Here is a 15,295-nt window from a genome sequence, read left to right on the forward strand (position 1 = left end):
CCAACACGTCCTCTCAATCAGTGAAGCATTTCTATGTTAAAACTGAAGCAGCTGGAAATACTCAGGTCTGGAAGCATCTGCATCAGCAAGAAACGATGTTTTGATGATAGTCTGAAAGAACTGATAAGCCTCAGACCATGCCCTGCACACCCCTTGCCCCCCGGCTGAGAAATCAATTCTTGTTTCTCTCCCCACTGCTACTACCAGATTAATTCAGATTTACAGCATCTGCATTATTTTTGTTTTAGAGTTTCTATGAACTATTTAACAAACAAATGGTGGTGGTGCAACTATAAACAGGTCCACAAAGATACTTATCACAAAAGGGTTGTGAAAGCTGGGTTTTTAAATATATTCAAGTCTAAGATAGGCAAGATTTTTAGTTAAGGGAGTCAGGAGTTATGGGGCAAATGAAGGAAAGTTATAGAAAAAGTAAACTGAGGATTATCATATTAACCCTGAGTGCATCAAAGCAAACTGAATGGGATGAAGATCTTCTTTAAAATACAGAATCCGCAGTGTGGAAACAGCCCATTCGACCCAACAAGTCCACGCCAACCCTTCAAACAACATCCTGCCAAGACCTATCACCCTACCCTATCCATGTAACCCTGCACTTCCCATATAAGCACACCTAACCTACACATCCCTGGACACTATGGGTAATTTTGCATGGCCAATCCACCTAATTTGCAGATCTTTGGGCTGTGGGTAGAAACCGGAGCACCCAGCAGAAACCCAACTGTGTTATGGTGCACAGAGTAATCGGTTTGTCTGTCAACAAGTAGACAACATTCAGCTTAAAATCCAGAGGTCTCTACAATGCAGGTTATGGAAAGAACAAAGTTAAATGGTCTACTAAAGGCTGGAGAAAAAGGTAAATATCCAGCATCATGGTAGAAACAGTTCACTCAAATCCAGACTAATCCACACATCAAGTTTTTTTTCTTTATTCATTCATGGGATGGAGGGCATCACTGCCAGGTGGCATTTATTGCCCGTCCCTAATTGCCCAGAGGGCATTTGAGAGTCAACCACATTGCTGTGGGTCTGGAGTCACCTGTAGGCCAGAGCATGTAAGGATGGCAGTTTGCTTCCCTGAAGGACATTAGCGAACCAAAGTGTAACAGAAATTCAGAGTCCTCGGGGCAAAAGGAAAAATTTTGCTACGTGGTTTGTAAACATCCAATCAGGCCTCTTATCTACAGTTAACCACCCATTGCATAATTTCTACAATCTTTAACTCACTAGAAACAAAAAAAAATTAAAAAAGTATTCCAGTTTTTGTCATTTATCCTTGCTAGTGGAACAGGCTACACCTAAAATTTCATTTGAATCCAGACTACGTCCACACAGCAAGTGTATTAAAAGATTTAAAGTCTTCGAGAAACAAACCTCATGCATAGCTGGTTGGACAGATATATTATCAATTATCACTACCAATGATCGTTCTATGTTTATAGATGTGTATATAAAGTTAAACAAATTACAATTTTAAATAAGCTTTATATCAACGGTAAGTACCAATCAAAATTCCTGAATGAGTCTTTACTAAGCAGATAATCAGAAATAAATTTACAAATACCTTTGGAAGGGCAAAGAATTTTCAAACATGTTTTTCATGGGATCCCAAAATTATACACTGTCTTTCAGATGATAAATTTAATATTTAACCACCAGTACCGTTTTATAAAATTCCTATTCCTGCATCCAAACAATAAGCTTTTAAACCAAACTGGAGTCGAAGGACAGCACAAGGGGAAGGGAGTCCCACGGCAATGCAACTTACCTTCATGCAGCTGAGTGCTGGTGCGGAGAGGGCTGGAGGCTTAGAGCAAAGTAGGACAGTTGTTGGGCCGGGGCCTGGTGTGGGCAGTCAGACCAAGTACTGAACTGCTATCTGAAATTCTTTGCCACAGTGTAATGTCAATTTTTTAAACTATGTTATAACTATCATATTTCTAACTTATTTTTTAAGACACCAAGTAATGCTACTGCTTTGCCTTTTATTTCTCTTCTGCATCTAAGATTTGTATCGAGGTACATTTGTATCTAAGATGGTTCCAATAATGACAGCCATTGCAAAAACATTTTGCTGTACTTCCGTACTGCCGTGCACATGATAGTAAAGCATATTCTATTCTATGTTACTGTACAGTTTACATTAAGATAGATTCTTAGTATATAATTCTACCAAGAACATATGTTGCAAGCAATTCACTTTCAGCTTTAGCTTATATTTGTCACGGAATGACAAAGCTGTAGATTCAAACCCTACACAGGAGACTTGCACACATCACGTGGGTTTATGTTTCTATGGAGTGTTGCACTGTTACTGGCGCTGTCTTTTTGATTGGATGCAAAATTGAGGACCTAGCATCTGAGGCAGATATGACGTATCCCACCCAACTATTCAGAGGAAAGCAGAAGACGCCCAATTTAATAAAACACAGAACTATGGAGATCTGAAACAAAAATCAAAATTACAGGATAAATTCAGCAAGTCTGGCAGCATCTGTCTAGAGAAAACTGAATCAGTGTTTGTGAAAGATATAAGGAGTTAAAGATAATACGGAGTTGTTAGAGCGAGCATCTCTTTTTCCCTGGCTGACCATCAATAATCCCTTCATCTGCCTACCTTTTAACATCTCTCTTGGCTCCATCTTAACCCATCCACTCACTCTATCACTCCCACCCCTACTACCAGCATAAATACCGCCAGAGAGAAGAACAAACAGCTCCCATACATGGACGTCATGGTAGAGTGCAAGACAAATGGGGGAACTGCAAACAAAAAGTACACCATAAAGCCACACTCACAGACCAGGTATTGAACTTCAACAGTAACCATCCCAGCACACACAAACGAAGCTGCATACAAACACTATTTAAAAAGGACAACAAACACACTGCAGCTACATGGAACAACGCCAAGGGGAAGAATACCTCTTCCAGGTTTTCAAAGATAATGGATACCCAAAAAACTGGGTCAGAAAATGCCTACATGAACATCAGGAAGATACTACACGCCCCAACACACTCATCACACTACCCTTCATCAGGAACACATTGGAACTCGCCACAAGACTCCTACAACCGCTGGGCATCAAAGTGGAACACAAGGCCACGTCAACCCTACGTAAACTGCTCACCCGAACTAAAGACCCACTCCCTGCCACGGACAGGACTTATGTCATCTACAAGATCCCCTGCAGAGACTGCGAGAAACATCACATCAGACAAACAGGAAGGAAACCAACAACAAGAGTACATGAACACCAAATGGCTACAAAAAGACACGACCAATAGCCACTCATCTCAATCCACAAGGACAAGGAGAACCACAATTTCGACTGGGATAACACCAAAATTCTGGAACAAGCTAGGACAGAAACGGGCACGATAATTCCTAGAAGCCTGGCACTCAGGAATGAGGAATATTGAAATGTAATATGGTTATACAAAACAAAAGGGAAGAAAAATCTATCACACCCATCACGTTTGCTCATATGCAAATACTTGTTGGGGATAGCATATTTGCCTGGATAACCAGAGGACAGAAGTGAGATAAGGGGTATTTTTAGAATGGAAATCTGTAACTAGTAGAGTGCCACAGATATCGGTGCTGAGGGCAGAACTAATTACAATATACATTAATGACTAGGATGAGGAAGGTCAATGTATTATCACTATGCTTACAGATGATACAAAAGTAGGTAGGATGGGAAGTTAACGCAACGAGTCAACAGAGGGATATGGGCAGATTCAGTCAGTAGGCGAAAACTTAGCAGATAGAACGTAATGTAGGCTTTAGGGGGCCTTATGCATAAATCATAAAGCTAGCATCCAATTCAGCAGCTAATAGAGAAAAGGCAAGTGCATTATTAGACTTTATTTCAAAGGGAATGAAGTATAAAAATGGAAAGTCTTACTAAAACTATACAAGGCATAAGTCAGACCACACCTAAACTACTGTGAATAGCTTTGGTGCTCTCATCTAAGGGCAGATATACAGGCACTGGAGGCATTTCCTCTATCTTGTTATTTCTTGAGTTATTCTGATGTGTGCAAGATGAAAATGCAAAGCATGTATTTTTTGAGAACAGTTTGGTTTGAAATATTTGCATTCTTTTCACATCTGCATTCTACTCAAGGAAAAAAAAATCTTCTTTTGCATTTGGTGTGTCTTTTTAACTGCAACAAGTTGATAGGATCTGGAATTCTCTGAACTAAAAGGCAGTGGAAATAAATAAGTAATTTTTAAAAGAAAATACTCAAAGGGCAACAGGGTGGAAGTGGGCAAATGAGTCAATCTTTTAAACAGTTATCACAGACATGATGAGTTGTATCTTTCATTCTGTACTGTACGTTTCTACAAAGTTGTGAACTCCCCAATTAGAGAGAATCATTGTTCAAATGCCTTCATTAACCTCTCTGCTGTATGACTTCATCCAAACACATTTGTACTGAACAGGGCATGTATACATTAAGCACAGCAGTATGAATAGTAGTTATTCATATTACATAAACAGTACAACTTATCAGTATTGATAAAAAGTTAAATCGATGGATGTAGAATACATGGACTCTCAGAAGGCTTTTGAGTAAAGTCTGCTACAGAAAGTTGCTTAGCAAAATTAATACTCATTTTGGAGGGAAAAAGTAGTAATACTTGGAATGAAATGTTTTAGTCATACTAGAACTTCAGTTTGAAGTACGCAGGTCAAGTTGGACCAAATTGTGTCATTCGCAAGTTTTATTGTTTTTTCCTTCTGGGATGTGATAGGTGGGTAACATACTGACATGGATTAAAGATTGGCTAACAGGCAGACAACAGAGTGGGAATAAACAGGTCATTCCAGCATTGGCAGGATACTGCAAGGATTGTTGCTTGACCTCTAGCTGCACGCAATATATATCTGTGATTTGGAGGTGAGGGCAAATATAATATTTCAAAGTGCAAGGATAATACAAAACAAGGTGAGAATGCATGGTTTGAAGAAGATATAAAGCAGATTCAAGAGAAACTGGATTGATTCAAAGTGAGCAAGAACATGATAATTGTACTATAATGCAGAAATATGCAAGGTTATCTACTTTGGTAGGAAGAACAGGTGTGTACAGAGTATTGCCTAAATAGTAAGAAGTTAGAAAACGCAGACATACACGGGGACCTGGGCATCCTTGTCAATAAGTCTCTGAAGGCCAACATGCAGCAAGTACTCAGAAAGGCAAATATTATGCCAGCTTTTGTTACAAGAGGATTCAAGAGCAAGAGTAACAAAATCTTGCTTCAACTGTATGGAACCACTTGCCGTGTTACCTGAGAAAAGCAAGACATTATGGCTGTGCACAGAGTGCAACAAAGGTTCACCAGACTGTCCTGTGAAGATTAGGCTTGCATTGTCTACAGTTTTGAAGAATGAGGGGTAATCTTATTGAAATCTACCAAACTATGAAAAAGGACAGGTAGATGGAGGAAAGATTTTTCTCCTGCTTGGAGAGTCTGGAGCAAAAGGGACAATTTCACTGTACAAATGCATCTTCTTGGCTGAAATCAAAACATCAATTACGTAGGGAATGTACTCTAATCTTTGATAGGATTATATTAATAAAAAGAACATATGGATCATATGGAATAGTAAGAATTTAAAAGACAATCATGCATATTCTTAAAAATAAATGGAATGTAACTAAAACATTCTTTTCTCCACACTGCAAACGATCTAACCTGTGCTGCAGCTGACAAATTCATCTGACTAAGATTAAGAAACTAAATTAACAGATAGCCCTGGCAGTCAAAGCCATGATCTTTCAATGGTCACTCAAGTTATTCTGTAAAGATATTAGCCTTCAGTAGAAAGCAAATCAGTACAGAACACACATTTCAAATGTATTTTTAACTGAACTTAAAATTAAGCTGCAACTATATAAAGAAGCAAACAATATCAAGTTGAAGGATGCAAAAAGAACAGTTCTGTCTTTTGCAAGCAGCAAACAATGGGTTGAAATTATTAGAATCATAGAATTACTTCAGTGTGGAAACAGGCTCTTCAGCCCAACAAGTCCACACTAAGTCTCAGAGCATCTCACCCAAACCCATCCCCCTATAACCCACCTAATCTACACATCCCTGAACACTACAGGCAATTTAGCATGGCCAATTCACCTAACCTGCACATCTTTGGACTGCGGGAAGAAACCAGAGCACCAGGAGGAAACACACACAGACACAGGGAATATGTGCAAACTCCACACTGACAATCGCCCGAGGCTGAATTTGAACGCGAGTCCATGGCACTGTGAAGCAGCAGCGCTAACCATTGTGCTGCCCCTAAGTTATGCTTACAATCACATCTAAAGGCCACAAGATTATTGTAAGTTGGATCTTAGGCCTCATTATTATTCGGACCAAGCTGTTGGAGCTGAATACAACTCTACCGACTATTTCCTACAAACAACACATCAAAGTAGAGCCGCATGCTTCACTAGCTGTGACACTCAGGCAGGCTTGGTCAGGAATAAAGGAAAGCTGCCACGAAAGCATACAGAGCAAAGCATGCACGAGCTCTGACCCACATTACCAATAACTAATTTCTTGGTGTGAACCTTCAAAAGGCATTAGGACCCTAATTTACAGTTTAGCAACAAGATCAACTTTGCACAAATGGGCCACAAAATGCACCATTGACAAACTGGTGCACTTTTTGTCCTATGTATGCCCAAAAAGCAAACATACCAACACCAAATTTCCAGTATTAAACTTGTTTCACCAACAATAAAAGTATGTTCACTCAACCTATACTGTTTCCACAGGTGGCAACCCAAAAAATCCCTGTCCACAATTTGTGTGACTCGGCAAGCAAGGAGCCAGTAGTATTTCAAACTGAAGTCATGTCAGATGGGAGATTATAAAGTGTAAAAATAATAAGGAAGCAACTATCATGTACAGAGATAACAAAGTGTGGAGCAATCATGTACAGAGTGTTGCTGCTCCTTTCCCACCTTATTTGAAGTTTTCAGAATAGGAACTTCACTCTCCGAGCGCATTTTGTTTTCAATTTCTTCCCAATTTCTATCTTCATTTTTGAACAAAATCCTGCAAACAAAGTTTAAAATACCACCACAGTAACTGTGTGTACGAACAGTCAATTATTTTTTGCCCCTAGCAGTTTCATTTACTTATGATCTTAACTAAGTCCTTCCTAACACCACATAATCCATCTCAAAACAGAAATGGTTAGTTCAGAATTTCCATGTAATGTTTTGAACTGTGCAAAATATTTGTTTCCTCATCACCACTTGCATCTCACCAGTGAGTTTTGCTACCTTGACTTGTTAAAAACAAGAGTTTTTGCAGAACATATCCTATAACACTTTCACATGATGAAAAACGAGGTCACCCCCTTCTTTATTTCTTCATTACGACTGGACATATTCAATTAGGATTAGGAACAATGCATATGAGTGAATATGAAACTGCTTATCTATATCAGCCAGCTGAATTGAAGAACATACTTACTTGGTACTCTGGAGATCTTGATACAAAATCCTTTCATAGTTCTACCAATATTAGGAAGTTAGGTTATTAAACCGATTGCACATAAGGCTAGGTTGCATGTTCCATTAAACCATAGAATATTATTGCCCCTGCAATACATGTACTTAATAGCTACCTTGGATAACTGTACTACTTGCAATGTTATAAAATTCATTTTTAATAATTAAAAATAATGACTTCATTAGATATTATATGCTGAAAGTTACATTGCAAGGTTCACTGGCATCGTTGTTGGGGTGCACAATCTTCAGAATATCTGATCTATTGCACCATTAGAATAATATGAAAGAGAGAATTCGTATTAGAACAAGGACCTAGGATTATCTAAAATTAACACTTCCATTTTAAAAATCAGTACAGACTAAGGTTTTAAAATCAATCATCAGCTTGCAGCCCAGTACACCCCTGCCTTCTTTTAGCTTCCCTAGGAACATGTAGGGAGGGAAGATAGAACAACTGCAGCTGAGGGGAGAAGAAACGAAAATTATTAAGAATGCAATTAAGAGACATTTGAGCATAATTACCTGACAGGGAATCAGTGCCAGGCTGTGTCCAACCTGTGCACAATCCATGAGACATCATGGGTAGGCTTTGATCAGTTACTGTGGAGAACTCTATACATGGCCAGTTAAAGAGGTTAAGTTGTAAAACAATCCTTCTGTCATTGTTTGCTTATTGGAAGTCAAACTAATTACCACCTCAACTACCTTCAGGTCAACTTCCCTGCTGCCAGGCTTCAGCCATCTAAATGAAACATCTAATGAAACTTCAGTGAACACCACTTACAGCCTAGGGCAGATGTTCAATTTCAGCAACTGCTCAAGCTCCAGGAGCATCACCAGAAGTAGCAGCATCCTTCTATTCAGCCACATGACTCTCTGGAGTGGGAGAGACGTTAAAGGAGATGCTGCTAGAAGGCGATGTGACCCTGAACCAATGGTTAACAGAGGATCAGAAATACACAAGCTCTAGTGTCCCAAGCAGCTCCGACTTTTGCAATTGTTGATATCTGCAGATCCGTGTCTTAGGCAGCTATCCTAACTGAGAATTGGCCATACAATAAGACGCTTGCCCGTCCCTGGAGGCCTAAGTCTCAAGTCTCCCCCAAGCGTGTGTCTTTCCCTCAAACTGTGCACTGTCAATTGAAAGGAGAGAATTCATGGAGGTTAGAATGGTATGAATAGCTTGCAAACAAAGAACTGAAGGTAATCATTTAGGGAGGGTGACTCTGAGGCAAGGTCACAAGAGGATAATCAGGCTGAAGGCAAGTGACACTGAGTGTCAGTTACTCAGATGGCATTCAGGGAAGGAATAAGCAATGCTTTACAAGTGTGCTAACCTGATGTGTGCAATGCAAAAGAATGCTGTGCAAGCTGGAGTGTCATTTGGTACCTAAAGGTTCTGTCTAGATGTTCATGGCACATGGTCTCCAAACCATTGCTTCCCATTTCATGCTTCATTAAAGAAGCTTTCTTCTTCCAATCACCACTGTAAGGGCTCGCCTTACGCCAAAGCCTTCAGCTGGATCTCCAATTAAAAGGAGGAAAACTGGGAAACGCCCTTTGCAGAATTCCTCTGAATTCCTTTAGGTTTAGCAGCCTTAACAACTGCTGGTAATCCTTGCTACAAACAAAATACTGGAGGCCTCTACTAAACACCAATTTTTGTTTTAAGTTTGCTCATAGCTCTAATTAAAAGTGGTGCAAAAATTCCTCTAAGATTGCCTGTTATCACTTGCCTAGATTAAACCTAGCCATTCCATATTGTACCCCCCAAACACTTGTGCAGTTTGTGTCAATGTGAAGTTTGTGCATTGATTAGAATTGGTATTATGTACAAGTTTAAAAGTTAAGGGTTAGTCAGCCATGTTTCTCTTCACTTTCTCCTCCCATTAACAAAAAATGATAATGTAAAATTTTTTAGATTACCTGATCTTCAGAGCAGTTTTCTCCATTGCATGCCTTATTTTTTGAGACAGCTGGGATACAGAGGTCAGCATCAAACTATCTAAAACCGCCTAATATATAAACATATCAATGAGAGAATTTAGTTATAAAAATCATAAAAGCAAAATTTAAAACATTACTGGAGCTCAACTACTTTATTACATTAACCCAAACATGATATTTTACCCCAAAATATCTCATTAGCTCTGCTGGTACTCAAAGGCACATGCGGCAGCAAAAGGATGGTGCATGTCGCTGATCTTAGAGATAGCTACTCAAAACAACTTAGCACACAATGGCATGGATATCACCTTTCATGATGTTAACTTTGGCGGGAGGGGGGGTGGGTGGTGGGGTGAGTACTGCAGATGCTGGAAACCAGTAAGAAAATCAGAAATTGCTCGAAAAACTCAGGTCTGGTGGCATATGTGGAGGGAAAGCAGGGTCAACGTTTTGGTTGTGACCCTTCAGTTTTGATGCAAGGTTTTCTAGCAATTTCCGATGCTGTTAAAGTTGAGTATGATACAAGTCAAAAGGGATCTCTAGTTATTGCCTAAAGCAACCAGTTAGATTGAAGAATTTCCACAGACAACAAATCAATATTAAAAACATTGATGACTCCTTGTTAGGAAAATGAAGGCTGAGACTTGCATATAGGATTAAGGTAAAATTAAAAATATCAAAACTATTAAATACCTTTAAACAATATGCAAATTTATCACTTTTTGCAGTGATTAATAGCTTAATAATCAAATTTTTAATCAATTCGATATTTTTAATGGATGCAGTCTGCAGAAGAGTTCAAAAGTGCACACTATTGGCAAGTGTAGGATCACTGGAAGCTACTTCTAGATTTCCATGTTTATGTGTGCACATGCAAATTCCAAAAGTTTCTGCTAGACTTTAAGACAGTGAACGCAAATAGTTTAGCTACCTTACAATCTTAAAATCTAGAACAAATAATTCCAACTCTAGGGTGCCAAATGTATTTGGCATGGCCTTAAAATGAGATTTAGCCAAAATTGAATGCCAAGTCACAGGAGGAAATGAGATGTAATGACCAATAACTTGAACAATCTATACATTTTTTAAGTGGGCTTCAAAAGGAGAGAGATGGAAACGAATGTCAGAATGCGCTGTTTCGTTACCTGAAGGTACGGCTGCTGATGATGGGTAAAGACTAGTCAGAAGAATTGCAGTTACAGGTTATAAAGGGCCAAAGTTATGAAAAAAAATTCAAAGAAGAATGTTAAAACAGAGGAGCTGGGGGAACCAGGAACACATGTAATTTGGCATAAAATGAGGATAATGATGAGCAGGAACAACTGTTGGATAGGGTTTGGGTGGTTGAAGTAGTGCATGAGTTTAAATTAACAGAGGGTGGGAGGCTCAGCTAGAACAGGTTAATGACACAGGATTATTAAAGGCTTCAGCCCGATTTGAGCTGAGACAGGGTACAAGAGGTTTAACAAAAAGGTGAAGTTGCTATAGTCCCAGAGGACAATAGGGTTGTTTTCTCTTTGGAGAGAGATAACAGGTGATGATTTAACTTGAGGGTCACCACATCTCAGGCAAGGGGAAAGGGTGAAAAGGAGAGAGAGTACATGGAACCCGGCAATTACTTTTTGTCTATTTGAAGAAGACATTTTTATCTTGTATAAAGCATAGAGAAAAATCCAGAACTGTCTACCAAATAACTGCAGATGTTATATCAATTGAAACCTTAAGATGGAGATTACTGATTTTTAATGAAAGACTATGATGAGATATTGAGAAAATGTGAGTTTTAAGAAAGTTAAGGTACAGCCCAGTTGTAGGGAAAAACAAACAATAGGAAAAACATAGCTGAGGAGCCCATTTCTGTTTCTACCTCTCCATGATGTAAAGACCATTTTTCTTCATTAAAATGCAACTCTTACTTCATCCCTACTCCACGTCTTCCTCTTTGTAGCCTGATCAGCAGCTTCAAAAATCTGAGATCTGGAATCGCTGTGTCTGCCATTTCCAGCTGATGGTTTTATACACGGCACTGGTGGGATTTTTCTAAAGTTCAAACTTTCATCAAAAACACGATCAACCAACTAATCAGGAAAAATAAAAAAAATTAATTTTTGTTTAAAAGCACTATACAGATTTATGGTGGATTATATTTGCATCAGAAAAATTTGAAGGACTTTATATATATATATATATATTCCCTTCAGCTCTCATTTCTACAGGAAACATCGGTCCCAGTTAGGGACAATGTCTGATTTGAGAAAGGTGTACAACACTCGTATTTCAGAAATCTTAACTCTTGAAATAATTACACCACCTTTTACTTTAATGACCTGGACAGTCAGATCATCTCCCAGTCCTTCAAATCTTTCAGATAATGTTAGCAGTGAAACTCATTTAAGGCATGCATGGGGAACCCCTAGCCTGCAGGCTAAATCTAGCCCATTAATAGATTTAATCTGACTTGCTAATTTTAGCGAGATCCTGGGTAACTTCCCTGGGTAAAACTAGCAACAAATAAACTAGAACCCAGTTAGTTTCGGTGTACGTTTTGCTGAAAGTGACTGCAATTAAATTTTTGCAACATGACTGATCAGATGGGTTACAGTGTGACAATTCCTTTCAAATATAATCTTATTGTTTAGCTTGCTGTATTAGTTCTTTAAAGCTACCATGTTATTTTCAGATGTACTGGATTTGTTACAAACAGCTACTGCATGAAGTGGTGGGCTGTGCAGTGGGAGAATTCCTGACAGAAGGTGTGGGCTGGGAATGCAGTGAGCAAAGTTGAGGGGGGTTCTAGGATGTGATTATTATTGAAATTTTTGTGACACTTGTTTGTCTCTAAAAAACTGAATATGGTTTCCAGACAGATTTTGTGACACAGTTTTCTATTGTGGAGAGAGAAATGGAGGCTACAGAACTTAGGTTTTGTAAACAGCTCACATTACAGAAGAGGAAATGCTGGAGGTCGTAGAAAACAAAGATGAATAAAATCAGGGAAGTAATTGCAGTAGCCCTTGCATATATATTTGTATCTATACCCATGGGTGAGGTGCCACAGGGCTGGAGGGTGGCTAATAACATGCCTTTACTTAAAAGGCTGTAAGGAGAAGTCTGGGAACTATACACCTGTGAGCCTGACATCAATGGTGGCTAAGTTGTTGGCGATGATTTGGAAAAATAGGATTTATGCACATTTGGAGAGGTAAGGACTGATTAGGGATAGTCAGCATGATTGTGTGTGAGGAAAAACATGTCTCTCAAACCAGATTGAGTTTTTTTTGAGGATGCAACCAAAACGAGTGATAAAGGGAGAGCAGTAGATGTTGTTTACATGAAATTTAGTGAAGCTTTAGAGAAGGTTCTGCACAGTAGAGTAATTGGTAAAGTTAGTCACATGGGATTCAGAATGAGGTTGCCAAATGCATACAAAATTGACTTTATGGTAGGAGACAGAGGGTGGTGGTAGAGGGTTGTTTTTCAGACCTTCTGTTTGACATTTATGTAAGTGATTTGGATGAGAGTATTAAAGGCATGGTTAGTAAGTTTGTGGATGAAACCAAGATTGCTGGTACAGTGGACAGTGAAGGAGGTTATTTAAGATTACAAAAAGAGATCTTGATCAGTCGGGTCAATGGGTGGAGATGTGGCAGATAGAGCGTAATATGGATAAATGCAAGGTATTGCCTTTTGGTAAAGCAAAGCAGGGCAGGACTTACGCAATTAATAGTAGGACCCTGGTATTGTTGTGGAACAGAGGCCTAGCAGTTCAGGTAAATAATTCTTTGAAATTTACATCATAGGCAGACAAGATAGTTAAGCAGGCGTTTAGCATGCTTGCTTTCATTGCTCAGATCTTTGAGCATGGGAGTTAGGATGTTATGTTGAGGTTGTAAAGAAATTGGAGAGACCTACATCTGGAGTAGTGCGCGCTGTTCTGGTCGCCCTGCTATAGGAAGGATATTATTAAATCGGAGAGGGTTCAGAAAAGATTTACCAGGATGTTGCCAGAAATGGGGGCTTTAGTTATCAAAATAGGCTGGGGCCTTTCTCTGTGCAACAGAGGTCACGAGGTGACCTTATAGACGTTTATAAAATTACCTTATAAAGGGCTATGGATGAAGTGAGTAGCAACAGTCTTTTCCCTAGGTTGGGGGAGTTCAAAACTAGGGGACATATTTTAAAGGTGAGAGGGGAAAGTTTTAGAAAGGCATGAGGGAGCAACTATTTTTATAGAGTGTAGCATGTGTGTGGAATGAACTGCCAGACGAAATGGTGGGTCCAGGTACAGTTACAATATTTAAAAGACACTTGGATAGGATAGGTTTGGAGGGATATGGGCCAGACGTAGGCAAGTGGGACTAATTGGGAACATGGTTAGTGTGGACTATTTGGACCAAGCGCCTGTTCCCATACTGTATAGTTCTGAGACGACAGAGTGTCTAATTAAGGAATATTTTGTTCCATTTGTCTAGATCGGTTTACAGACCTGAGAAAACTGAATTGTGGACATCTGCTGCTCCTGCACCTTCCAACTAAAGAAACAAGGGCTCTACCTTCTGTCCAGCAGTGAGAGACAGTGGGAAAGGGTAAATATGAAGAATGACAAATGGAAAAAAGGAGACCACCAAGACTGGAGGAGGGTGAAGAATGGAGATTGTGGAAGGAGGAGTGCCAGTGGCTAAGGCAAGAGAGCAAGAGACAAAGTGGAATGGGGCTAAATTAATAGACAGATTGATAATTGTCCTTTTTATTTTCATAAATGATTTCTCCCCCCACCAAAAGTGATTTTTTTCCCCCATTGAGATTTATTTTCTGGCGATTTAGTTTTTGGCGATTTAACGGGGACTATTGTTTAGGGCAATGCTGTTGATGTGGTTTATGTGGGCTTTCAAGGGGCATTTGATACAGTGTCAGACATGAGACACACTCAGCTATTGCTTTTGGCAATAACACACATGGAATTGGCTGAGTGACAGGGAACACAAGATAGTGCCTTCAGCAGTCCTCTTTAAAGCTTTCTCGGGCAAAGGACTGTACTCTGGATTAAGAGATGAAGCTTTGAAACAACAGTTGCAAGTAACAATCTTCACTGTGATCAAACAAACTCTAAGGCAAAGTAACATCATCATCGTTGATAAACAGAGGACAAGTGGAACATTTCAATTCTCTCAAAAATTAAGTTTTGTCCATTTAACACTTTTTCTGGAGGAGGGAGAAAAAAAAAAAGTCTTCCACCTCTGATTTAAAAGTCTGATGCTGGTTGCATTCAGAATTCTGTTCTTAAAAAAAAAATGAATAAATAAATTTTCATTTTCAAACTGTTGATCAAACTTAAGTGAGGATAAATTCAGCAATCCAATCATGGTTAAAAGGTGAAGAGACATTGAGTTTTAGAAAGATTATATTTCAGTTAGTTTGTCAAACAACTAGTACAAGTTTCACTAAATTAGGCAGCAAGTTGCAAAATATAACGAGGAAGCTAAATGAGAACAATTTTTTGTTCTAAATGACTGTACACAACTGCAGTGCTTTACAACAGGCTCCCGGGAAGGAAGACTGTTTTTAATGGCCGGTATTTAAGAGAAGTCCATTTTTTTCCCAAACAAATCCTCTCTACGATAAATCAATGTAAAAGCAAATATTCCAGAATATGACAGTGTGATTAATGTAGTTTTAAATTTATGATTTATCTTTAAAGTGTACATCAAGTATGTCATTCAGATCAAAATCATTTTATTTAGCAGAAATGGTAACCAGTCTCAACAATCGTTTTGTGACTACAATG

General features: G+C 39.0%; 1 protein-coding gene across 15 annotated transcripts in view; it reads right to left on the minus strand.

Annotated features, from left to right (window-relative positions):
- Nucleotides 1-15,295, minus strand: part of cep170aa (centrosomal protein 170Aa) — a 126,040-nt gene that overhangs the window by 5,556 nt on the left and 105,189 nt on the right. For all 15 annotated transcript variants that reach the window (XM_059648705.1, XM_059648706.1, XM_059648707.1 and 12 more), the window contains 3 exons: nucleotides 11,427-11,588; nucleotides 9,490-9,578; nucleotides 7,006-7,099 (listed from right to left, as the gene is read on the minus strand). In XM_059648705.1, the coding sequence (XP_059504688.1) occupies nucleotides 7,006-7,099; nucleotides 9,490-9,578; nucleotides 11,427-11,588 (345 nt within the window). The remainder of the gene's footprint in view (nucleotides 1-7,005; nucleotides 7,100-9,489; nucleotides 9,579-11,426; nucleotides 11,589-15,295) is intronic.

This window comes from Stegostoma tigrinum, chromosome 9 (genome assembly GCF_030684315.1).
Source record: "Stegostoma tigrinum isolate sSteTig4 chromosome 9, sSteTig4.hap1, whole genome shotgun sequence".
Lineage (NCBI taxonomy): Eukaryota > Metazoa > Chordata > Chondrichthyes > Orectolobiformes > Stegostomatidae > Stegostoma > Stegostoma tigrinum.